The following is a 26581-nucleotide window of genomic DNA, read 5'->3' as shown; positions in this document are numbered from 1 at the left end:
CTACTGTTTATGGGCAATTAGCTATACAATGGCCTATTTCTGTCTTCTTTCACAAATTCACAGAGATTAAAGATAATCTAAGGAGATTAAGGCCTTAATCTTCAATCTAGGTGAGTAATTTCACTTGTAGGAAAAGCTGAAGGATGAATTCTCGAAGGATTACTCTAAATAAAAGGCAGTAAAAAGCGCTGGTTGGTCTCTGGGTGCCAAGGATAGTTGAGCAGTTTGTTCCCAATTTACAGGTATTTTGACATATTGATCTTAACATATGCAAAAACATTTAAATATTTGAAGATCTTTTGAAAAAGATACTGACAATTAAAATTGAACATCCACACTCATGCCAAGCAACTCTTATTGGGGACTATAGCACAGCTGCAGGGTTATGAAAACCACTTCTCACTACCTCCCCTGCACCCACGTGCTCTGTTTTATTTTGTTATGCTGTTTTTGGTTTTGACTATGCAAGTCTTTTTATGAATCACATGTAAGGCTCTAAGGCTAAAATAATAGTTATATTATGGGCCCCGAAGAGCTATTCTTGAAGTTCTTTCATCTCACATTTGGGGGACACATGACTTGAACAATCTTAACCATGAAGCATTTGTAAAAATACATATCATTCACTTTTCACAGAATCATATTCTTAAAAATGAGAAGCAATATCCAGGTTCACATGCATGTCCATAATAAAGCTTTGTTTTAAAACAACTCAAGTCCACACCAGCATTATTTGCAGCTTAATAGTTTGGGCCCAAGCCAAGAATTCAGGTCTCACGCTTAATTTTCATCTGCAATACATGTATTGGCAGGACAAAATATGTATGCAAAAAACACTGGGAAATACTGTTTCCTATACAAGTGATCAAGAAAAAAAAATAAAGAAAAAAGAAAAAAACCACAGCACTTAATTTGCTCTCATAAAAATATGCTTCATTGTGCCTGTGTGGGATTAGATTTGTTGAAAGGTAGTTTTATTACAGGGAACAGAAGCAAAGGAGCAAAGTGTGAGCAACCCAGAAGAGGGGATTATAGACTCATTTTTATTTCTTAAGGTGTAATTTAAATAATCAGTCTCCATAATTTCTGTTTCTAGAAGGCTGTCTTCTTTATCAGCTATCATGTATGTATGGTAATAATAGTTCACCTTTAAGAACTGGAGTGAGAGATTTCAGCTTAGGTGTGATATATACCACTTGGGTAATTACTTAAAGAAAGCAAGAATAAGACACATCAAACTTGAAAGCATTCACTTTTAAACATTAAAATATGTGGCATGTAAATACAGAAAAATATATAATTACCACTTCTCAGCTTTTTATCAATCCCTTTGTTTCTTTTCTTCTAGAAGATTCTATGAGCACTATGTTGCTCAATCAAAAGTAACTTCACTACTCAAATATCATCATAGCTTCAATGTGCATTATCATGATTTCAGTAGATTCACACTCAAATCCTTTTAGTGCCAGAAATTTATCAAGCCATAAAATTATTGAACACTTAGCTCTTATGGAGAGATCTGGGCAAAATTTGTGGAAGAAATTTAATTTATCATTTTAAAATTTTCTCACAATTGTGGTAACACATTTTTAAAGTAACCCTTTGGAAAGAACTTACATAATACCCAAAGGCACTAGTTCACAATAAGGGGTGAATGACTAAAAAACAAACCACAAAGCTATAATATAGGTAAAGGGCGCACACACATACAAAGGATATTAAAAGGATAACTGTTAAGCTTTAAAGTTATTCTAAAAGTGGCACTTTTCACGTTGGTATAAAATGAAAGTGCTTTAAGATGAAATTTTTATGCATTTTTTAAAGCTGATCTTAACCCCCTGAAAATAGGGGGTTATATGAGAACACTGATAGACTCTAAATCATAGTGGCAGTAATAGTGGATGTTGCTAAAATGCTTTGTGTGTGTCTGTATTTTTTAGTCTTTCTAATGTTGATAGACTTGCTTTATCTATATGTGTATCATTAGTGAGATTTGCTCTTCAATTTTTTACTAGAAAGTTACAGCTCATTTAAAATAGCTGGTAGATACAGAAAGCATAAATATACAGTAAGTTTCAACACTGATTGTACTAAATGCAACAATACAAAGAAGCAAACAGAACACAAATGGTAACACAATAAAACTGTATTACATTTGTGCTTCAGATATTACAATACATTATATACAATAGTCCAAAATAAACATCTCATGCCAAGTGACACAAAAACGAATAGCAAGCAAAAAATCCAGCAATATGTACATTACTTTTTTCTTTAATAATAAACATTCAACTCTGAACTGGGCAATTTCACTACATACAGATGCAGTCCGCCTTTTATTTCATATATCCATCCTGCTTTCCTATATCTACGCTATTCAGTAGGTTCCTGTGTCAATTCTTATATACACGTGGAGCAAAAAAGATAAAAGAATGTAGTGCTTTGTATTCTTAATGGGGTGATGGTGATAGATCAGCGAACCTGGGGTGCATAACCTTCTTTCATTAAACCTTCCTCGTAGTCCGTCTGGCAAAGGATCATGTTATTCTTTAGGAAAAATTTATCTCCAACACAAAATCTGAAAATATTTAAAAAAATAAAATGTGTTAAAACCATTTCACTCAGATCTATAGATTTGAAAATTTCTTTTCCAAATAATAATTTCGCTTGGTAATTCCCCGAATTTGAAAGCTTGGCTTAGAATGTTGCCCTTATTGGCAGCACTACAACACTGTACACAGAATTTGAAATCCTACCTTTATTTATAAAAATCATAGGATCGTCAAGGCAAACACATAGGGCAGCAAAGGTGATATTTTTTATTTTACCACACTGGAAAGGAAAAATAACTGAGATATATGTATGTATATGTATGTATATATATACACACACACACGCGCATACATACATACACATACACACAATCATTAAAATAAGAACAAATGTTAATATTTCACTGCAGTGATTATGGAAGACTTCATGATTGGCCACCTATCCACTTAATTTAAAAAAGGCGTTAAAATGAATCAAACAATTAGAAAATAGCCCATTTTAAAGCTTTCCATTTAAACTTTCCTTTTACTCCGTTATTAAAATGGGATTAAATTCTAGTAATCTGGAAGCGATCATTTTGAAGTGAGAGTTATTTTTACTCCAGACTCTGGTGCTGGACCATATTCCTTTGTTTGTGGCAAGTTCATCAAATATAAAATAGTAAATATCATTTCTTTAACTGAGTACTTTCAATTAACCTAAGGGCATAAAATGAACAAACTTTTTAATAGTAATGTGATAAATAAACTATTACCCATTAGCTAATTATAATTTTATTCAATAAAACATTGTTTAACGTGCAAGGCTGTAATGTTTTTAATAAGTGCTATTTTTGTATAATTTCCCAGTGGTGATACTTTGGACACAATTAAGGTCAGAAATAAATGCTTGTCCTGTTTCTGGTACATTTAACAATAAAGTAACTCTGGGGAGATTTGTATATATTTTTAATTGTAACAATTTAACCTTCAAACAGCAGTGTCTGGTAGAGTTGACCCAGTAAAACTACTTGTAATTATACAAGTTGACCTCACTGACCTTTGATAGTGGTCTCTCTTTATCAGATAGTCAATTTCAAATGATGTTCAAGCAGAAATCTTAGTGGATAGATTAAATTGTGTAGTGAAAGCCACCCTTTAAGGTTTTGTGAAGTTCAAAGTTTAAATGAGGAGCAGTTGGACTGATTTACATTTGTAAAGATTGGAATGCTAGACAAACAGTGAACCTATTTATTTTCCAACTGGGTAGCTTTGGAAATTTATCCTTATTCTAGTTTAAGTAGATAGAGGGGAAAATGGTGTAATAAAAAAAGTAGATTGAAAAGAATTAGCTTTCCTCTTAAAGAAGATTGGTCTGTTTATTTGTGGAATTTCTTTTTTTCCCTAGGATTACTGCCTGCTGATGATGTTGATTCAAAGTACAGACTATGTGCTAGTCACGAAATCCTGGTGTTGTTTGTGGTCAAAGCTATTTGGTACAATGAACATTCAAGCCTGGACATCTTTTTATTGACTGCAAACTGTAAACTTTAAATATTGTGCTTAAAAAGTGGTGTTGGAATAAACTAGTTTTTGCAGATTACCCTGATTACTGAGACATGTTGAAGAAAACGACAGGTCTAACCGCCAGTGTGAATACTTAACTTCTGTGAGATTACATAAAATAACATGTAGAATATATGTGATCACTGTTCAAAAATTTCACTTTATATTTCTATTGAAATTAATTTGAACTAAGAATCTAATAAAAAAAACATCAAAAATATATAAATTCAATTAAACACTCTTGTACTCCAGCTGATGTCCCTGAATCTTTTTCTTCTAAAAAACAACCAAATTGGTTGTCCTTTCAACTCCATATTATCTAAAATTTTGCTTCCATTAAACAATTCCCCAAATTCTATTCACTATCAAATAAAAACATGTTTTGTTTTTTTTTGTCATGTCATGTTATGTTATTCTTACCTTCAGAGGCATTGAAATTTAGATAATTTTTATTTGTAGGTTTACAAACTCAGGGTAATTACAGTGAGAAAAAGCAGTGAACCAAGAGCCTGGGGGTCTGGTCTCGCTGTTATTACCTACCCAATGCAAAATATAAGGTGCATTTCATACTTCTTCCTGAGTTAGTTCTCTGTGAATAAGATACATTGCTGGATTGTAGGAATGTTATAAGACATATATGAAAGGTAGAGAGATATTTTGCAATAAATAGGATTCAAATCTCAACTTTCCACTTACGATATTAAGAGAAACTTCAGTTTTTCTTATCTGTAATATCAGCTTCTTTTGTAATTTTGTGGTAAAGAGTATGTGAAACTTTACCTCAATGTCTGGAATGTTGTGAAGTTTTACCTCAATGTCTGGAATGTTGGTAATTAAAATAGCCACCTTTTCTAATGTACTTACCATGTGCTAACATTAAGCATATATATATATATATATATATATATATATATATAATATATAAAATCACATAATTCCCTTCATCCAACCTAGATCATAGATATTATCATTGCCTTTTTCAGATGAAAAACCTGAAGCTCCCTTCCAGAATTGAAAAAAACCTGCCCAAGGCTTCATAGCTGGATGCATGTGGTAGAGGAAGGAAAGGAACCAGGTTTCTTTGGACCCATGCTTTTACCTGGAGGCAGTAGATCATGAGGCTAGAGTTACATGGATTTCTGTGTGCGTGCGCATTACGATTATTCCTCTGTAACTTTTAAAAAAGTCTGCCTGCCCGTCAATGAAATGTTGGTAATGTAAATGAAATTCATCTGAAATATCTCTACCTGAATATTTTGTTTCTAATATATTGTCAACTGGATAAAGTATATTTTATGTGCATTTTGATTTATTTGCAAAGGTCAAGATGAACGAGAACATGGGTGAGGAGTGTCACAAAGACATCTATGACTCAAACAAAACAGCCTTGAAAGCTATGGATTAAGAGCAAATTATGGTTGGGATGCAATTAGTATTGGTATCCTCCCTTAAAATGTTTCATATAAAAACACGAAGAGATTAAAGAAACAGCAATGCACATATTAGACACAACTAAATAATGTATAACTGTGATTTTGTAAGGCAGGCTAATTTCCAATGCTATATAACCAGCTCCTTATGAGATTTAGCACTTGCAGTAAATATATTTTAAAAGCAGTGATATGATTAGTATATTAATAGGTTGGGCTAAAATTCCTGAAAATAAACTGATAATCTTTCTTGTATTCTGATCCTCATTACTTGTGATATAGTTAGTTCAATTAAGTTTTTCTTCATTTAAAAAATATGTTAAGGAATAAGAAGATGCTTAATCAGATTTTTAAACCATCTAATCATGATATTTGGAATTAATAACAGATTTAATTTCCACATATTTTGAAGTGATTCCAGTTGAATTTATGTGGTCTTGGACAGTTGAAAAGTACAGAATAAATCATCCCTATAAAATAATGGGCTTAGAATACTTTTGAGCAGGTTATCAAGACTCTCTGCTAATAAACCTCCATATGTAACATCCTTTCTAAGAAATGAGAATGTTAACTTTGTCATCTTCTTTTCCTCGGGTTACTTACTGTCACTTATTAATTTTCACTTCAACAACAACTTTAAAAAGAAGGGTATCCAATCCCTATAATCATTGTCTCTGCTATTTAACATGCTCAGTTACTAAAAGATGAGATTTTGATACTGTACTTTGTTTTCAGTAAGAGGTACAGGCTATACACTCATTATCCCATCCCTACAGAGTTCTGCACAAATTTACTGTCTTTTCCCAATGAGAGCCCAGTTGTTATTACATACCTCATTTGTAACACTCTTTTCTGTACCAAGTTAGACTACACACACTCTGAGTTCTGATAGAAATTATTCAAAGTCTACCTTACTGTAATACCACTGTATCTAACAACATTCAATATGTACTTAGCCAGAAAATAAAATACCCCTCTTTAAACAGTCTTCATACTGGCTGAGTCCAGAGAACTAAAACCCGACTTCCAGGCTTCAAATCTTGAGTCTACTGTTTTATAACTGTGTAATCTTGGAATAGTTACTTAAATTTTTTGTACTTCAGTTTCCTCATCTGTAAAATGAGATCAGTAATAGCACCTACTTATGGGTTATTTTGAGTATTAAATAGGTGAGTACATGTAAAACAGAACACTGTCTGGCAAATAATCAACACTATGTAAGAATGTGCTCTCATTATTATTTGCCAGTGATAATCTTTTCATCTTTGCTTAAAATGTCACTTAGCGAGGGATATTTCCTCCTTTTTTTGCATCTAACTTAAATTCTAAAAATTCTTTAATTTCCATTCCCTCCATCAATGTTCCCTAACCACATCAACTCATTCTCATCTCTTCCAAAACACTTATTTATTAGTGTACCCTTTGTCCACTTCGGCATTTCAAATTTCCTTTTAAGTGTGTAATAGGTTTCCTAGTCTGGACAGTAGTACTGAGGTAAATGACCATGAGTTTTACTTTTTTGGAACCCTCTGAAATACCGCGATCATTGTACAATTGCTTGAGTCAGGTGGTCAATAAATATTGGTTAAGGTAGGTTTATTCCAAAATCAAATAGCTTTAAATAACAAAGGTATTTTAGATGGAATAATTTAAATTTATATTCATTTTGACTTTTAATCACTGACTTCCTACTTTTACCATTTCACCTCTGGCCCCTCCCTCCACTCATTGTTCCATATCACTGCAAACTCTCGGTCTAATTTCTGAGCACACTGAGTTGCTTTTAATTTCCTAAACATATCAGATGCTTTCACACCCCTCATGCCTCTCATGCAGCGCCATCTGTCTGGGAGTCCCTTTCCTCGCTGCTTCCTGTTCCTCATTGCCCCTGAACCCCAGCTGACACACTTCCTATACCCCAACTAGTCTAAGCGAGTTCTTTTATGAAACCAAGCACATCAGCCTCTGATGCTTCCCTAAGACTGCAAGGATGAACCTCCCTTCCCTTGGGATGGATCTCTTTAACATCAATTACACTCTCCTGTGAGTCTCTGAGGCCCGTCTCTCCCCCAGCTCTGAATAGTCTGAAGAGAGAAACTAGATTTTACTCCTCTCTGTTCCTATACAGCCAAGCACAATGCTTTTATTCTTTAATGAAAGAAAATTAAGTGTTTTCTTCCTACATATTTGAGGCAACTTATTATAAACAAGTACATTTTTTCCTTTTCTTATAAAACCATCATTTAGTTTTACAGAATTTTCTAAGGGGAAGAGGCTTATTCACCTTTAAGAAATTAACTATTGCTACAGAATTTTCCAATTCTAAGGGAGATTCATGTTATTCTATATGACACCCAAGATAACCTTCAAAACAGAAAAGTTTTTACATTTTTAATTCCGGACTCTACATTTTTAGCCATACCCCTCTAAAAAGGGAGAAGGGGTACCGTACAAGGGACAACCAATCCTGAAAAGTTATTATTGCTAACATGTTTTAAACATTCAGAAATATTATGATATCAATAATATTTTGATTTAAAAGCTTCAATGAGATGGCTACTGAATAAAAATTCAGAAGTATGTATAATACCACAATTTCAGATGTCAATAAAGTTCATTTAAGGGGAAGTGCCTATCAACTACCTATATGCCTTGTGTTTCACTTGAAGTGCAACACCATGACAATGGTTTAGCTACTGAAAATATAGCCTTCTGTGGCATATGGCTTTATTGAAGAGGATTTCCTAAGGCAATGTCAAAGTAAATGCAGAATCTCCTATATTGAAAACCTTCTGTCTTGAGAGAAATAAAATTTGTCCGCTTTGCTTGGCTGATGAAGATTAGTTGACTTCCTGCATTAAAGAAGTTTGTCTTGTTGGAGCTGAAGTGACAAGACAATAACTAAGTGCTAATTGTGCATAACCAGAACTAAAGATATGCAGTCCCATTATGGCATGTAATAAGTGAAGCGAACATGGAAATATATTAGGTATTTTAATAACGATACTAGAATAGTATTTTGCAGCAATAATAATGTGAACAGTTTGAGAGTCAAAATTTAGGAGTGTTTGTTGTACTTGACTGAATTCTATGGAGGACATAGTCTTAATTGTGAGTGCAACTTTTTATTTCAATGGTGAAATAAAATAAAATACAATTTGTAAATAGCGTTAACAACCTACAATTACTTTGCATCATAATGGAATTTAGCCCTAGCTTAGCACTTGAATAATGTTTTAATTTTCTGTGTAGTACATGAATAAAACAGGTAAGCTTGTCCTAATAGAAAAATGGACAAAGGGCATAAATAGGCAGTTCCCTAAACAAAGAAATAGCAAAGGGCCCCTAGTAAGCAAATGAATGCTAACTGGAAATTATAATGAGATACCATCTTTCATCCCTTAAGGTGACAAGGATTTCTTTTGAAATAATTCCCTGTGTTAGAGTGAATGTGAGGGAATGCATAATTTTTATATTTCTGGTATGAGAATAATTGGTCTAACTTTTCTAGAGAGTATTTTGCAATATATAACCATAGTCTTTAAACTTTTATATACTTTTCCTAATTAATTTTGCTCTTATGATTTTATCCTGACAGATTTCAGTATTTGTTTATAAAGTTAATATTATATTAATAATATTTGTAATATTAAAAACTTGGAGAAACAACCTATACACTTGATAATTTATTATATGAAGGTCTATCCATAAAACTGAACACAAGAAAAACTTAAAATAGTTTAAAGAATTTTTAAAGACAGGTTAAAAGGCACACTATATTATATAAAAAAGTCACATATTAAACATTAGGATTGTTTCCTGTTGCTTTCCTTTAATCTGCTCAAATGTGCCTGTAATATAACATATATGCTATATATCACTTGACATATATGTATGAAAAACTGTACAGCTGGTTACACACCAAAATATTAAAATATTTTCTCTTATAATAGTGAGAAAATAGTGGAATATGAGACAATGCTATTTTTATCTCTTTGTATTTTATGTTTTCTTCTATGTATATGTAACCTTTACAAGTAGAAAAGCAATAAATGTTATTGCCTGAAGATAACTGTATTGTTAGTGGATGCTATTAGTGGATCAATGTGACAAACAAACAAAAGTATTTTAAATTTACCGTTAATATACTTTTAAAATGTATATGCATACATGTATACATGCATGTAAGTGTGTCTGTATTAATGTGTGGATATTTGTGTTTGTTTATCCATATCTTTACATACAACAAACAACATGTTCATTTGCCAATTTATTTTTGGTTAAATGTCACCATAGACTGAATTAAACTACACTGACTTCAGGCATTTGTTGGGAAAACTCAAGATGCTGTGAGATGACTTCTTGAATTATTTCCTGGATAAACTCTATATGAAAAGATATACTGAGTCACATTCCAAATATCTATTTAGCAGGAGACATTACTGAGATATCTATCTTGTATAAAGAACAAGTTAGTTAAATATTATTTAGTAAAAGTAAGTTATAAATATCATGGGAAAAGAACTAATTTTTGAGAACCCACTGCTCTATTTTTTAATTTCTAATTCTATTAATAATCCTAGTTTCTAAGAACCTACTCCTGGTACTTATATATATTACTTTATTTGATTTTCAAAATCTTTAAGACAGGCATTAGTGTCTTTATGTTCAGGGTGTGAAAACTAAAGTTAGAGAGATTAAATAACGTTCTCAAAATCATAAGGTAACACATGGTGGGGCTGGAATCTGAATCCAGCTCTCACTGTAAACATCATGTTCTTTCTACTACTCTATAGGGCCTCATGAGAAGATACTGCATTGAACAGTAAATCAGAGGAAATTACAAGAACGGAGAACTTCACACAACTAATATTTTCTGATTATATACAATGTCCAGGTGTTTTTGCACTCATATAGGATTTATTTTCATTAAAATCCATCAAATGTACTAATTTTTGAAATGTATTTTTAATGATATGTACATTTTAATATTCTAATATACTCTGCATTTGTCACATAAAACAGGTACCAGTGGTATATAGTTCCCACTGGAAATAAAAGTTTTAACTTTCAATAAAGAAAAATGGGATGAAGTCATAAGAATTTAAGATGAAAGTATTCTCTGCAATTGACGAGTCCAGCTCCCTTATGTTATTAATGAGAAAACTGAAGCCCAGAGAGCTAATATTACTGGTTTATGGCCATACAGCTTGTTACGGGCTGAGTCTAAATCAGAATTTAGGTTTTTAGATTTTCTGTGCAACCTCTCCTGTGCTGGCTCTCCAATGTTGATAATTGCTTAATTATTAGGGATCTCTGGCCTTGTTCACAAGGAGACTTGAAGAAACTTAAGAAGTACATATATAACAAGGTTAAAATTCAACATAAGAAATCAAGAGATAGGGCAACTATAAATAAAAATAATATGATGAATACACTCTACCTGCCACAAATTCCTGTGTATTTGCCACAGTGCAAATGTGTTTGCTCACAGAAGTAGTACCAAAAAAAGTAAAAAGATTTTAAATCTACTTTAAAAAAGACAGAAAAACACAGCCCTGGCTGGTGTGGCTCAGTGGATTGAGTGCTGGACTGAGACGCAAAGGGTTGCCAGTTCGATTCCCAATCAGGGCACATGCCTGGGTTGGGGGCCAGGACGCTAGGAGGGGGCGTGCGAGAGGCAACCACACATTGATGTTTCTCTTCCTCTCTTTCTCTGTCCCTTCTCCTCTCTCTAAAAATAAATAAATAAAATCTTTACAAAAGTAAATAAAATACAGAAAAACAATAAAGAAAAGAATGAATAATAAGAAGACCAAAAGTTTATAGAAGTCTTCTCATTTCCTATCACATCCTGTTATATGATGAATTTCTTTTAGGTAAAAATATAGTTTTAAGACCTTTTTCCTCAGTGGCTTCTTTATGGCGCTGAATGAATGTTTGCAGAAAATAAAAATGCTGAGATTGTTTTAAGTAAAGCGTACTAACATCTAATTCCCACCTGTTAAACAGCCAGAGAAGAGAGTTTTACTGGCTTTTAGAAGACAAAATGAAATCTGAGTACCTCTGATTACAGAGCTGACATGCGAAGCAGTCCAGGTGGTAAACGTTGTCCTTGGCCCGCATCACCATCTCAAAGGCAGGGATGAGCTTGCTGCAGGCCGCGCAGTTCCCTGTTACACCGAAGAGCCTGCAACAGGAAACAGTTTCTTCAAACTCTCACACAAAAATCTGAGATGGTGACTGGCGAAGACGTTAAGACACTTCGTAAATCTATCAGTGCACAATGCTTTAGGACATACTCAAGTGAGTTTTATAAAGGTATATACATAAATATTCTTTGGTGATACACACTCAGTTGACCTTTCTTGATGAAAATCCTGTCTTGTTTGAGAAGAAAAGGAAAAGACAAATACATTGGGAAGCTTACACAAACAGAAGTCAATAGAGGTGAATTCACAGCAAAAATGTACTTGTTAGACTATGGAGTAAATATAAAAGCAATGTAACTTTGATCTTAATGCCATATATTAAACATTTTAGTTGGAAAAAAAAACATTTGAATGACTCACTACTTTTGTCACCTAGTTACTAACTGGTTTGCAGTTATTATTAAAAGACCATTTATGAACAAGTCATTTAAATAGTCAAAAAACATTACAGGCGCCTGCATCTTACAGCCCTATACCATAGTTATAGCTATGATTATGTTATTCAGGTAGCACATTAAAGTAAATGAGGCTGTAAACTATATAGAGCTAGATCATAAGTAGAAATATAATATACTGTGAGAACCACTGGAATTGTCTGGGAAAAAAAGGTATTTTTTAAAAATCCTATTTGCTGTAGATTCCTGTAAATAGTTATTGTAATGACCTAAAATATAGTACAAACATAACATGTCTCCATAGTTTCATAATGGGAGGAAATAAAATAGTTTATTTATTTTCGCTGGCAATATTTAAACTAAGTCTCTTTAAAACTGTTAATGGTGGTGAAGAGTTATTACAAATAATATTCTGTGCATAGTAGTTAATGCACTTTTTTTGCTAGGAAGCAAACTAGATGAAAAACACCACATCTGCCAGTTCCCTTTTTTCTCCAGCATCAGGCTGACAGGAGGAAAATATAATGGCTCTCATGGGAAAGGCCAAATTAAAAGCAGTTCTAAACTAATGAATTCAAAGGTGCTGTGGAGAAAACTCATTTTAGTTATAAAAATGTACTTTAAAGAATCTTAGCCTTTCATTTTATTGAATTTAAGGATTACGCGCAAATGTGCTGAAGTTTCTCTTATTACTTTCGATATACTCCAAAGATAAGTCTTTCCTTAAGGCATGCATATTCATTTTCAAGTTCATAACTATTTCCTCTTACCAGGCTAATGACGACAGGTGGAAAGAGTTGTGAGAATGGCTTCTAAGTGTCTGGCAAAACTTGTAATAAATGCTTAAGCTGATGTTTTTGTTAGGTTGTCTCTTGAAGAACTTAAGCGCCTTGAGGGTAGAAACTACAGATGCCTTTCAGATATTTTGCTAGAATAATCTGTACATTCGATAAAAAGTAACCAGGGTTCATATTCAAGAAGATTAAATTTAAAATTATTACGCACTTATTTCCCCTGACAAAAAATCATGGACATGGACAGCAGGGTGGTGACTGTGGGGGAGGGGGGGGAGAGGGACGGTAAAGGGTAATGGGAAAAAATACAATGAAAATAGCTAAAAAAGGAAAAAAATAAACTATTTTAATATGCTTATTCTAAAGACTATAACTCTAATAATCTTTGTGTTCTCAGTTTACAATCCCTATTTTAGGAAATAATTTTTTTTTAAAGAATCTCATTGAGAATGGAGTATCTTGCATCTCCTACTGGCATCATTAAAAATGAAACCATCACAAAGTAAAGCTTTCATCCTATTCTTTTGTCAGCAGGTTTTTCCGCTCCTTCTAACATTTCACATTTACTTCTCAGTGTACTTCACGTGATCTATTCAGGAGTCACATCACTTACGTGTGCCATCTGTTTCTTCTGCCTTTTTTTTTTTTTTTGAGAAATAAGAAAATCTTAAAAGTTCTTTATTCCATGAATATAGATGCACTTGTGGGTATAAAATGCGATTAGTATGAGAGAAAGCAGTTTTTAAGAACTACTCAGTTTGCTTATACCTAATAAACATACACACACAATGCCATTTTGAAATTCTGGACATAGTTTCCCCCAATTTCAATTGCTCTCGCTAGCTGAGCATTTATCAGCTACCTGATTAGAATTTGTTTCCACACAAACCATTGATCATCAGCCTATTACTAGGCAAATGACAGTTAATTACCCACTACATTAACCACTGGGACCTGAGACCTGCTTCTGCTGCCATCAGTCAACATGATAAATGTGGCAAGTTCAGTAATGCATGGCCAGCCCTGAGCTGCCTGCTATACTGTGAACAACCCTCAATCTCACTTCCAGGCCCAGGAAAATCTATGGCAATCTGCATAATTACAAGCTCTGGGTTAATAACAGACAAATGATTTGTTGCATCTAAACAAAGTCCTTGGAATGGTCCTGGTCTCTGGTGGTTGCCCGTACAGCGTGCTGCCACGGGTGTACTTTCCAGTACAATGTGCACAAAACAGTTCTCTGACATTACAGCCTTTCAATTTGTTGCCCTCCAATTTATGGATTCTGCATATGTGATTTTTAATCATTAAAAGACTCTTGGAGCAATATTATCTTAATTATTCTCTGCTGTAACCAGGGAATTAGGCTTCAGATAAAATTTTCTTCTTCCATGCACCCTCCCTGCCTCGCTGGAGGCTCCATCAGTTTCCATCTACACCTGGACTCTGAAATCCTAATGATGAATTATTGCCCCTTTTCCTAAGAGGGCGAACCTTACAAGGGAACATTTTACTGAACTGTCAGCTCACAGACTGAGTGCGGAGATGCGGAAATCTGATCTAATTTACTGCAAAACGACGCATTTGTTAGACTTTTTCCTCAGTTTGGTCCAAGGATCAAGAGATCATCCTATAGCCACATTCATGCGCTTCTTTTTCTCAGTGGGACAAGCCCAATATTCTCTGAGAAATGAAACAAAGTCCTGTTTTCCAAATGGGCTTTTCAAAATAGATAATATAATCCTTTGGTTTTCAAACATGACATTTGGGCTCAGGCGAAAAGAATTAAGGCATGCATGGTCTTCACTTGTAAGATTTTTACAGATAGGTCTAGGAAATATTCAAGAAGAGTCTTCTAATTATCTAATTCATTTAGACTATTCATAATCCTGGAAATTCTTGTAACCCTTTCACTTCCAGACTCATTTGCAAGGGTGTCAGTTTTGATCTACTTTCCTGTTTAAGTTAGAGATCTCTGTAATCTCTTGTTTATGAGGTTTATACAATCTAAGCCTACATTAAAGAAGGGCCTAAGATTATTTAGTAAGTAGTATATTGGGACAAAGATTTATTTTAAAAAGAAATCATTTTGAAATGTTGACCTAAATAATTGTAGAGGACCAGCTCATAAATTTATGATAAGGAAAAAATAATGTTATTGATCCATTTTGCTTATTTTAAGATGTCTTACGGAGTATTAAAGTATGGCAGGGGTTAATTTGCCAATTTATTGGCTATGTTTTTCCCTACCGTTTGGGCTTTAAGCAATATGACCTTTATCTTGTTTCTGACACACTACCAAAAGTAGACTTACAATATAAAAGGTGACAACTATCATCTACACAATATCAATGCATATTACTATTTGCAGAAATCCCAGGGGAGGTTTCTGACTCTTTTCCATTTCCTTTTTGCTGCTACTATCTGGTATTGACAATCTAAACACAGACACAAAGATAAAAACCAAACAGACAACTTTCTTATGGGTAAAAACTCAGACTATCTGTACGCTATATAACACTTCCTACACTGTAGCGAGCATTTATAGAGAAATGCTTAATATTTTTTGTGTATGAGTAGCATAGCAAAAACTAAGACAATACACATTTATATTTTTAAGGCTTCCCAGAAAAGAAATTTCATTTTTATTAAATGTTCAACAGCTTTTGCAACATAGTCATAAATCAGGTGAATTCTGTATGGGTTAGCAAACATCCATTACCAAAGTTCCTGGGGGTGGGGATAGAGAAAAAGTCAAGACATATAATCATTTAATGTAGCAATAATAAATATGGTTTACTATAGGCATGGGGGTGGGTAAGAATGAGTGCTCATTGTATTAGTGTCCTTTATTCACATCACCAGATGTTTCTATAGATTTTTTTTAACCAGGTCGGTGGTGCAAGTCACTAAATCAAATTCCCCCAAGCTAGTGAAAAGCATAGTATTTGACTCAAATTAATTTATTATTTGGGGAAAAAATACAGAAATAAATATTACTGCAATAACCCTTAATTCTGAACAAAGATCAAACATTCTTTTCTAGTATTCAGGCAATTCCCTGCAACTTGAAAATAAATGAATTTAACAGTAATTTTTAAAAAAAATATTGAGGATAAGACATAGTTTAGTTATCATCTTATGTAAAAAACTCTATGTGCAGACTAACTAGAGAGGAACAGAGAAAGGAAAGTTTAGTTTTCTAAGAAAATGAAATTATAATCAATAGAAAAGAGCTTCAACTTTTGATTGCTGGATGATGAAGTTCTATTGAATATGTTATGTGGGAAGGAATGGAACATTTTCACAGATTGAGAAGGGCAATTGCTTTTTTGTCTATTGCAAATATACTTCTCATCTCCTTTTCTATTTCACTTTTTAAACTAAGGAATGTAGTGATAGAAAATGAAAACACTTTAAACATTCAATTCATTTTTAAATGTAAAAAGCTCACCCATTACAAGGGTGAAGAGAGATGAACCTATTGTTCTCTCTCTGTTGGGTCTTAGCCTGTGCTCCACTGTCACAGAGATGAAGATATTGTGGGACTTAAAGAAGAAAAAAGGGAAATGCTGAACATCTGAAAATGTACAAAAATATATTTAAAGAAATGACATTAGTTTGAACCATGCTTCTCATCATTCCACAGTTAGGTTTAGCGCATATTTTTAGTACACACTTGTGCACAATAATGGCTATGAATTTTTCTAAAGTGAGGCCTAAACCAGCTAAAAAAAGTTGACCCTATTTTAAAGAAACTAAATACTAGTACATCTGTTTAAAGAAAACCTAGAGATTATTTCTTTCATAATTAAGTACTTTTATTCTGTGAAACTAACTCTAATTTTAGTTTATTAATTTCAGCCCTGGTATATTTTATATCAACATATAAATAATACCAAACAGAAACATAAAAGCCATTTGCTAAAAGCAAATTTAATATATACCTGTATAATATATATTTATATTCTCTCTATATACATGTGTATATATACATATATGTGTATTCTATCTCTCTCTGTATATAAGACATAAGATTATGGGTATAAGATAAGATATATATTAGAAGCCTAGACATCCTAGATGGGTGACTCTAGCCTGGATGACTGAGGCTTCAAGTTTGGTGCATTATTTTAAGAGAATCCTCCGAGGGTGTCCCTCTCCTACGCTCAGGCAAAACTCCACTCTTCCTTGAATCAGACAGAATAGTCCAAATAGCATGAAGCTGGGTGCGCAAACCCAACCTCAAGGGTTAATTCTTAAGCATCTGTCTGCCAACCACCAGTGGAACTCATTGAGTATCAGCTCATGAGCCAACCCATTTGAACAACATGGTGGGGATAATAAAATTATAGGTAAAAAGTCAACCATGAGCAGGAAGGGAGACAACTTAACATTTTCATTCTTAGAATTCTTGAGATCTATACTTAGTACTACACGAGGAACAACAGAAAAATAAAAGGGAACGTTAACAGTGAAGAAAGAGTTTGGTGGAAGGCATTGTCATCTGTCTCTCTGGGTCTTGCATTTTAGGCAAAGAAAAGACTAAGGAGACATTCTAAGGCTTCATTCCTCACCAAATCTTTACTTGGCTTGTAGGAACCTATCATTCCAAAGAAACTAGGTCAAGTTCCCTGAATAGTTGGTTAGGAGTGCCTGCCCTAAACAATCACAGACTCTACTCCAACATGGAGACTATGATTCAAAATAGGCTGTTTTGGACTTGAGATAGTCCAGGATAACAAACCAGCAGTATCTTTCACATAGTGAATATAGTCCTTTCCTTTTCACCAAAGAGCTGGTTGCTTCTCTGTCTCCAATCAACTCATAAGCTAAGCTAACTATCCTTTCACTCGCCATCTGTAGCTGTACTGACCAATATGGTCACCACTAAGAATATGTGCCTACTGATCACTTGACAGGTGGCTAGTACTTATAGCACTTATCAACATATATTCTAAGTATGACATACACACCAAGTTTCAAAGCTTAGCATGGGAAAGTAAAATATTTTATGAATAATTTAAAAATATTAATTACATATTGAAACGATAATCTTTTGAATCCATTTTGTTAAAGAAAATATATTTTCAAAATTAATTTCACCTTTAAAAAACTTTCCTTTTAATATAGGGGCTGCTAGAAAAAAATTAATATATGAATCACATTATATTTCTACTAGACAGTGTTGGCCTGAAACCTCAGGTTCCCTTGTAGCCCTAGATATACAAGGCTTATAAACAGTTAAAGGGGGGTCTAGGGTTTTCTAATTAAAACTCATACTAAATTCTCTCTTTGAGTGTCCCATGCCTACAGACAGGGGAAAAAAGTTAAGGCTAGAGATATTTTATTCTAACTTAAAAGTATGTATGCTAATGATGTGAATCACTATAGAGCATCCATAATCCGAAATAGATGACAATGTCCCACCTATTTTTCCAGTTTTAGGCTTACCCAGTGTTAACTCCTTTATAAACCTATCATTTTCTGCTCCATGAAGGCAGCAACAGGAAAATATATAAAGAAAAATGAGCTGACATTTGGGCTGCCTAGCCCCTGTCCTAGCTCTTAGACTATTACTTAATATTGGAGTGCCTGCTTCGGCTGCGCATATACTAAAATTGGTACTTAACACTGGAGCGAGCATGAGAAACTAACCTTCCCTATCCAGATCGAGTCCTTCCCTCATTTCTCAGTGTTTGGTATACTTCTCAGTATACCCCGTAAAACTGGGTCAAGAAGGGGTTACACTGGACAAAAGTCTCTGGGTTAATGACCTGACAGAGGGCGATTTACTTAGAATCATCTCTCTTCCCAAACCTGACTCAGTTAAAAGTTGCAAACAGCAATTAAATATTATACTTTCACTTTCAACAAATAACTATCAATTTTTCCTCAGACCCATTTTTCAAAGCCTTATGAGCAGGTGTTACTGGTATTTATGATCAGCACTGCAACCTAGTGGGAGAAGCAATTTGGGAAAAAGTAAAATCGAATGTTTTTCCTTCAACATATGATGAGGATAATACTTCTGAACGAATATGGCAATTGCACCAACATTTCACAGAATCAGACAATCTTGGTACTGAAAAGAATCTTTTGTAGCTCGAACACAAGAAATGTGTCAAGCTGGCTATTTACTGTGGTATTTGAGAAACCAGATTTTTCAAAATTTTAGATACAGTTACAGAAAGGTCTAGAGTAATAACAGGTAGAAAAAGAAACAGTAAAACAAAGGATAATCAACCAGAACTAGAAATAATTTAAAAAAAAATAATAAGTAGATATTTCACCAAATCACTATAGCATCCCTGCTCTAATTTTAAGATTTTAATGATGGGGAGGACAGATCAGTCACAATTATGTGAGCATAAAAATCTATTTTTACAGATATTGTGGCAATTTACTTACTATATATTTCTCCCTTGATATAATTAAGGAAGTTGTTGGTAGATCAAAATAAATTAAGCACTGGTTTTTAGCTATAGTACAATCAATGCTAATTGGAAAATGCTACATACAATTTTATAATAAAAGCTTTAAAAATTTTTTTAAAAGTGAGAATCTGTTCTATCATGACTTTCAAAAAGCTTTACCTCCTTAAAATTTTATAGGTCTTTCAAGGTAGAAACTTTGACAGTATGTGATATTTTCCTAAAAAATCACACTGAAGTCTTTTGATATCGTTACAGATTCTTAGAGGCCCATAATTACCTTCTCTTTTATCTTTCTTTTTTCACATATTTCTTTGCACACACTAGATATAAAAGTGAATGAGAAAGTAAGTGGAGAGATAGGTATCTTACTCAAAAATATTATTTTTACCCACCTCATAACTAATGAACTTGAAGTATTGAGATATTTCAACAGAAAAGAAAAATAAAGAGAAAGGAAAAAGAAAGCATTTATAAGAAGTTATAAAGGTCTTTTGGTAAACATTTATTTGTGAATTAATGATGGGAAAGAACTTTTCTTTGATCTTTTTCAATTAAGCCACTTAATATTTTCACATGTCAATTTCAACATATTTCCAAGTGTCACTCACTCATATATCAGGCACTAACCAAGACTCACTATAAAGGTCCACTGGTAGACACTGACTCAGTGATGCAATGCAAAACATTATTTATGATATAAAGTGTATCTTTCATATTCAGAAATTATGAGTAGGTGACAGTAATTGCTCAATTATTTATACAAAGTAAAAAAATCATTTACCTAAAATAGGCAAGACATCTACTTGTCTTTGAAACTAGCCAGTAAAATTTCAGACAAACATTTCTTCTGTAATTAATTAGTATGTCTTACTTTAAAGCAAAAGTACTTCATAGGAGAATAGTGACAAACTACATAGGGACCTATTATCTACAATTCAGTTTCAAATTTTATTTAAATCTTTTACTTTACTTTTTTGAAGAAACAACCTAATTACAATATGTTATTTTTAAGTAAATAGCAGAATGTAGGATATCGTATAATTTATTTTATAAGTTAAATTTACCAAAGGGAAAAAAGGTGCATAAATTGTTGTTACCGATATTCATCTTTGTTTTTAATCACGGATATTTTGCTATGGAGCATCAGAGTGCTCCCCACCTCCAAATTTCATTAACATAATCATCAAAGATTACTGGAATACACCTTTTTGGTTCTCTTTCTAAATCATATTTCTGCAAAGCAAATTTAATATCTGACATATTTTACTTCTTTAGGATTTTAATGGAGAATTGTTATTAAATTCTTTTAAGGAAGTATTCTCAAAACTACCATTTAAAAAATCATATATGGGTTAATCATCTGTATTAAGGGTACTCATATGTCAGTTTGCCCAGGACAGTCTTGTACATATTCCTGTAGCCCAGTCTTATTACTAGCAGTGCTTGTTTTATCAAGAGAAAATGATCTGGCAACTGGAATAATAGGTAAAGATCAAATAGAATTCAAAGAGGTTTCAAACTTTGTGTTCTTCAATTATATTTTTGACCCAAATATGTAAATGAAACTAAATACTTTTTAAGGGTTATTGTATAATTCTAAAATTCTGTGATTCTTCATTTTAGTTGAAGTGTAACTGGATGATTCTCATTAAAGCTAATATGGATAATCTGAGTTTGAGTTGTCAGACTGAATTTGTAACATTCTCTTAAAACTCAGTTTAAAGGGAAGGTATACACCTCTTACTCTACATGGGTTAGTATTTATATATGTACATATATTCCTATTGAATTTTTAATTTAAAAATTCTTTAAAGGTTTTTTTAATTGTCTTAAAGTAGGATTTAAAAGAATTACCAAAATAAAGCCACGGAAACAATTATTTGTAGGATTAGATGAGTTCCTTTTTGTAATAAAAAACAACAAAAGAAGACTCAAAAAGACAAAACAGTTTTGTGGAAGGAAGAGCTATAATTTTTTTAGTATTAATTTGTCCAAGCTTGATGTTTTCCATAATAAATTAGTATAACACTCAACATAGTATTACAAAGGAAAAACACTAAAGTCTAATTTTTGTCCAGTAAAAATATACAGAAGGAATTACAGTGAAACCTATAGATTATAATTTTGTATATATATAAACACAATATCGTTTATAAACATACATGATGTTTCTGAATAATGTTTAAAGCACTTTCTTTTGTAGGATGTTATTTCCATAGTACTGAATTTAAGTAAAGATTTCGTTTTTGGAATGTGTATGGATTTTCTTTATAAAAAGCTAGAGCTACTGAGGTATTTCCTTTGTTGTATCACCTTTCGGACTTATTTGAAGTACTTCTTAGAAATTGCTATGCCACAGTGTCCAGAATTTTAACTACTCTTTAACACTTCTAAAACTGGATGTCAAACCCCTAATAAACAGAGAACGTATTGGGGTGTATAACATCCATGTACAGTCAACCTCCAATTTATAAAATACACTGAATTCAGTTATCTCTAGAATCATGCATCCATTATTAACCATATAAAGCTCTGCTCAGTGTCAATAAAATAAATATATTTTTAAAAAGAAATCTAGGCAAACAACTTTAGGAAAACCTCCTCCTGGAATATGTTAAAATAATTTATTCTAAAAATAGTATATTAAGGCAGAATCTGCTAAAATATTTGATACAAATTCGTCTAATTTTCTAAGAGTGAGATAATATTAAGTGGATATGAAAAGAAGTTATCAAAAGAGGGAATTACAACTATGAACTTATAATTATTGAAAGTAGAGATATTTTCTAAATAATTAGTGCAATATTCAAAATATTTTTCTATGTCTTTATTTTCCTCTCCAGATACATTTGATGAAGAAATTATGCTTAAATCCCTTGACATTTAAATTTCTTTCTTAGAATTGGGAATAAGCCATTTAGTCAAATCATAGATAGAAAAAAAACCCATATTAATTAAATATATTTCAATTTCTGTTCATAAATGCCCATCACATAAAACTCATATTAACATATATTACTCATGTAAATATTAATTAGGGTTTAGAGGGAAAATACTGAGTATGGCACAATTTATGGTTAGTGAACAAAATTAGACATAGAAATAAAGATTTGGAATGCAGACATTTCGAATATAGAAAAATGAGGTATTGGAATCATTTAACAGCTGGTATTTCCTGGTAACCAAAGGCCCTGAAAAGACAACTTAAAAGATATTTGAACATAAGCGTGTGCGTCTCTCTATGCGCTTGTGTGTCCACATGTATAAATAAAGTACTAACCTACTAGTTATCTCTTTTTACTCTCAGCCTGTCAAAAAAAAAAAAAAAAAAAAGCAAACCTGTCAGCTGCAAAGGCGATAAGGGGGGCAGTTTAAAGAAGATCCTGGAGCCTTAAGCTTCTTAATGTGCCAAGAATCAATCCCATGAAAGCAAACAACTTGAAAAAGGGTTATATGTATTTAGGAAAGCTCTCAGGCTCCTTCCCTCTCTGCTCCAGCCAAGCTAGCGTTCAAGTTTTCTCACCCTAATGACCCCTGAAGCAGCCCTGAGGGATTGCAAAACAAGGCTGTTACACAAGGCAGCTTGCTAATTGAGAAGTTGATCGGGGGTAGAGAAATCCTGCTTTACCACGTTAAGTGTCGAAATCAAGCATGACTAGATTGACGTCGCCAAATCACCGTCTGGAGGCCACTCCACGCCAGGAGCAGCAGGGCTTTTCACACCTGATAGGCCCTCACTCTATCTACATCAAGTCACATTAAGAAAGGAATGTATTACGAACTGGAGCCCTTGCCCCTGAGAAGCATTACTCCACTGCCTAATTGCTACTTCTCGGCTTCCCCCAGTAACAAACGTGTCCACGTGGTGGACCCGCAGCCTACCTGCTCCCTGTGGAAATCCAGCCTCCCCCGCGCACTCCGCAGATTTGCGCTGTTAGGAGCCCAGAATGAGTTAGAGGAAGTCAGTAGGGTTAGACATTTTGTATTACCTATCTCAATGACACATTTAAATGACAGAACCTTCGGGACAGTTTGCAAACGGTGGCTCTTTAAAGCTTTTTTTCTTTTTCTTTTTCTTTTTTTTTAAATGACGTTGCAGATTCACGGTGCATGATCAATGAAAATGCCCCTAAACATAGTGATTCAGACACCCCGCAGTGTGTGGAAGAGAGGAGAGACCTGCTTTTGAACTTTGAGTCCCCAGTCACGGATTCGCTGCTCTCCAACCTAAAATCTCCCGTGACAGATGGCATAACAGATATTCCCAACAGCCCAGACTGGCAGGCTGGTATTACTTGGTGTTTTTTTTTTCCCCCTACACTCTATTTCTGACAGGTTCAAAGCACTTCAACTATGTGGTTTTTGGGGGAGGGGGAAGGGAGGGAATTAGGAATTTCCCCTCTTATTCTTACCACTTTTTGTTTATAAATTTTAGCATTCTTTTGAGACCATGGCATTAATTCCTATCCATCCTCTGTTAACTAGAGGGCACATAGGGAAATAAATAGTAGCTTGTTTCCAACTGCGAATATTTATTTATGTATTTACTGGCCATTAGAAAAAATTCTTACAGAAATTTGTAATAGAAAAATTAACTTTACCATACTTAATTGGAGGTAATAGGTGGTGGCCATTGTACAGATGGGGAAACCGAGGCACAGAGGTAGCAGTAACTCATCTCAATCTTACAGTCAATTAGTAGCACTGATTGCAACCTGGCAATCTATGTTTTCCAATACTAGACTTGTGTTCACTTTGTATTGGACTTCCTCTCTTGCCCTCAATCCACGTATGATAGATAAGTAGTATGATAAATGGGTAACAAAGAGAAACAAACAAACAGACAAAAATATGCAACGGTAAAAGGTATTTTCTTATCTAGCAAAAGATGACAGGGCATGCCATAGTACTCAAACCCAATACTGACTTCCAGGTTATAATCTATATCTAACATTATAATGTCTGCCACGTTTTCATTAAAAGCTCAGCATTCCCTTTTGGGGCTCAACACTGAGGAACAAACTCACAAGAATAAAACTCCACTAAAAATGAAGCTTTACTTATTTTAGGAAACATGAGCATAAGATCAATTTCCACAAACTAAAGGTGATACTGTCTACAAAGCATTTTTAATGGAAAAAAGCAACTAAAAGTCTAAGTCCTCTCTAATAATTATACCTCAGCAAGTTAGAGAGATCAGTTAAAAGATTTTCCTGTGCTTACATTTTAAAGAAACATCTCAAATCAATATCCATATGAAATCTGGTCAATTATAGAAGCGCTTAGCATACGAGGGCTAATGTTTATTTAGCCCATCTCTGGACCTGACACTGTTTTAAGCATTTTTCACATGTCATATCATTAATCCTCACAACAAGCAAATGAGGCAGGTGGCAGGTTATCTCTCCCCTCCCCCATTTTATGGATGAGGAAAATGAGGGACTCAGCATGATGTAACATCACCGGATAGTTAATAACGGAGCTGAACTCCACGGACACCCCCTTTACCTGAACAGAACAGAGGCAATTCATTACTCCGTAGTCTTAAGGATTGCTCTTCACTTACTGACCTCTAGGAAGGGTTTATGATTAAGGCTACCTGGAACTTCCACTCACTGAGCCTTTATGGGACGAGTCTAGTTCTTCTTACAGGTAACATCATTCTCTTAAGCAGATTACATGCTCCCCACTAACTCCTCACATTCAATGTCAAAATGGGTGTCTTAAAAATCGCCAAGTCCTTCAGACCAGAGGTCTTAAATTCATCTGTGACTATTTCTCCTCTCCTGAGACCTTCAAAGCCGGCCCTGCCAGTTCTCTCTCAAATGCCATCTATTCTTTTCTTTCTTTTAAGTGACCTCCCCCTGGCATGCATCATTTCTTCTCCGGACTCAGGCTGTGACCTCCTAGCTGTACGTTTTTTTCTACCAGCCCACCCGACCCTGCTCTTCACCCTTCACTCTGCAGCCAGCCACCTTTCTATAACACAGATCCAATTTGTTGTTTCTGCCTACAACCTTCTATAGCTCCCTACTGCATGTAAGAAAAGTACATGAAAGTAAGAAAGGGCCAACCTGCCTGGTTCCAGTCTTACTCTTTGCCTTCTCTTTCACAACTTCTCTCTCACAACTTCACACCCACCATGTTTTCTCTTCCCTGAACTCACCATGCACTTCCATGACCAATTGCCCATTGTTCCTACCAAATTTATTCTTCCTGGCCAACTACTACTCCTTTTTTACGTTCAGCTCAAATGTCACTGGATCTATGAAGTCCTTCTGATTTCCTTGAGGCAAAATGAGTAACACTCTCTTTCGGATATTTAAGCAGTTGTTTTCCTATACTATATGACCCTTACAGCCTTTGTACCAGCTTATGTTCCTCTGTTTGTATCTTTCTTGCTCTATAGTAGGCTCCCTGATAGCACGTCCTCTCCTTTACTCAGTGCCTAACTCATGTAATATTCATATGCTTTGAAATTACTGAATTACAGAGCAGGATCATTCTTGGAAATTAATACTCTTCTCTTGTCAACTAATTAGATTTTATATAGGAATTTTACTTATGCCTACCAGATTAGTATCAACTATTTTTAAAATTCCGTTTTTAAATCAGTGTATAATGGATATAACATGGGTGAATATCAATAACGGGTGAAAGTCAAAAATAGAGATGATCAAAACATCCTCTCTGTGTCTTTTCCTGACCTATATCTTATAGAAATAACCAATAAGGGCAAGGCTACACTGAGTAAAGCTACACAAGGACCATGCTAGGCAACATCAGCAACTACTTGCTGAAAATCAGAACAAATTAGATCTGTCTTTGATCACATTCCAGATGGTTTTAGGTGGCAACACATTAGAAGTGTAACCAGCAACTCCAGAAAACTTGCTAATTGACATCATCTCTGCCCATCATATCTGGTAGTATTTCTTTATCATCATTACTCCATTACTCTTAAGAGTAAGAAAAAGCACAGGTCAAAATACTGCATTTCTAACTTAGGCAGCAGCTCCAAAAGTGCTCCAAAATTCAGGCCGAAAATTGTGACAAAATATAACTCCTCCTTACACTCAAGATCCACCTCCTAAATCTTTCCAGCATCTTGGACCATCTCTTACTGCAATTCTTCCATAAAGCTCAGTTATTAAAAATCACATTTTCCTAACCATCTGACAGTTATTATTTGCTATTTTTATTATATAGGTTGTTG

The 26581-nt window shown here is 34.0% G+C and overlaps 1 protein-coding gene across 2 annotated transcripts in view; it reads right to left on the bottom strand.

The window, feature by feature from the left end:
* Positions 1–1912: 1912 nt before the first annotated feature.
* The window catches only part of LMO3 (LIM domain only 3), a 51808-nt gene continuing 27139 nt past the window's right edge, over positions 1913–26581 (bottom strand). For both annotated transcript variants that reach the window (XM_054590912.1, XM_054590911.1), the window contains exons 3-4: positions 11592–11717; positions 1913–2578 (exon numbers count right to left, since the gene is read on the bottom strand). In XM_054590912.1, the coding sequence (XP_054446887.1) occupies positions 2473–2578; positions 11592–11717 (232 nt within the window). In that variant the 3' untranslated portion in view covers positions 1913–2472. The remainder of the gene's footprint in view (positions 2579–11591; positions 11718–26581) is intronic.

Source organism: Pteronotus mesoamericanus, unplaced genomic scaffold (genome assembly GCF_021234165.1).
Source record: "Pteronotus mesoamericanus isolate MK-2021 breed Mesoamerican mustached bat unplaced genomic scaffold, CSHL_Meso_final scaffold_21, whole genome shotgun sequence".
Taxonomy (NCBI): Eukaryota; Metazoa; Chordata; class Mammalia; order Chiroptera; family Mormoopidae; genus Pteronotus; species Pteronotus mesoamericanus.
The sequence above is the reverse complement of the archived record's forward strand: the minus strand, read 5'-3'. Positions and strand labels throughout refer to the sequence as shown.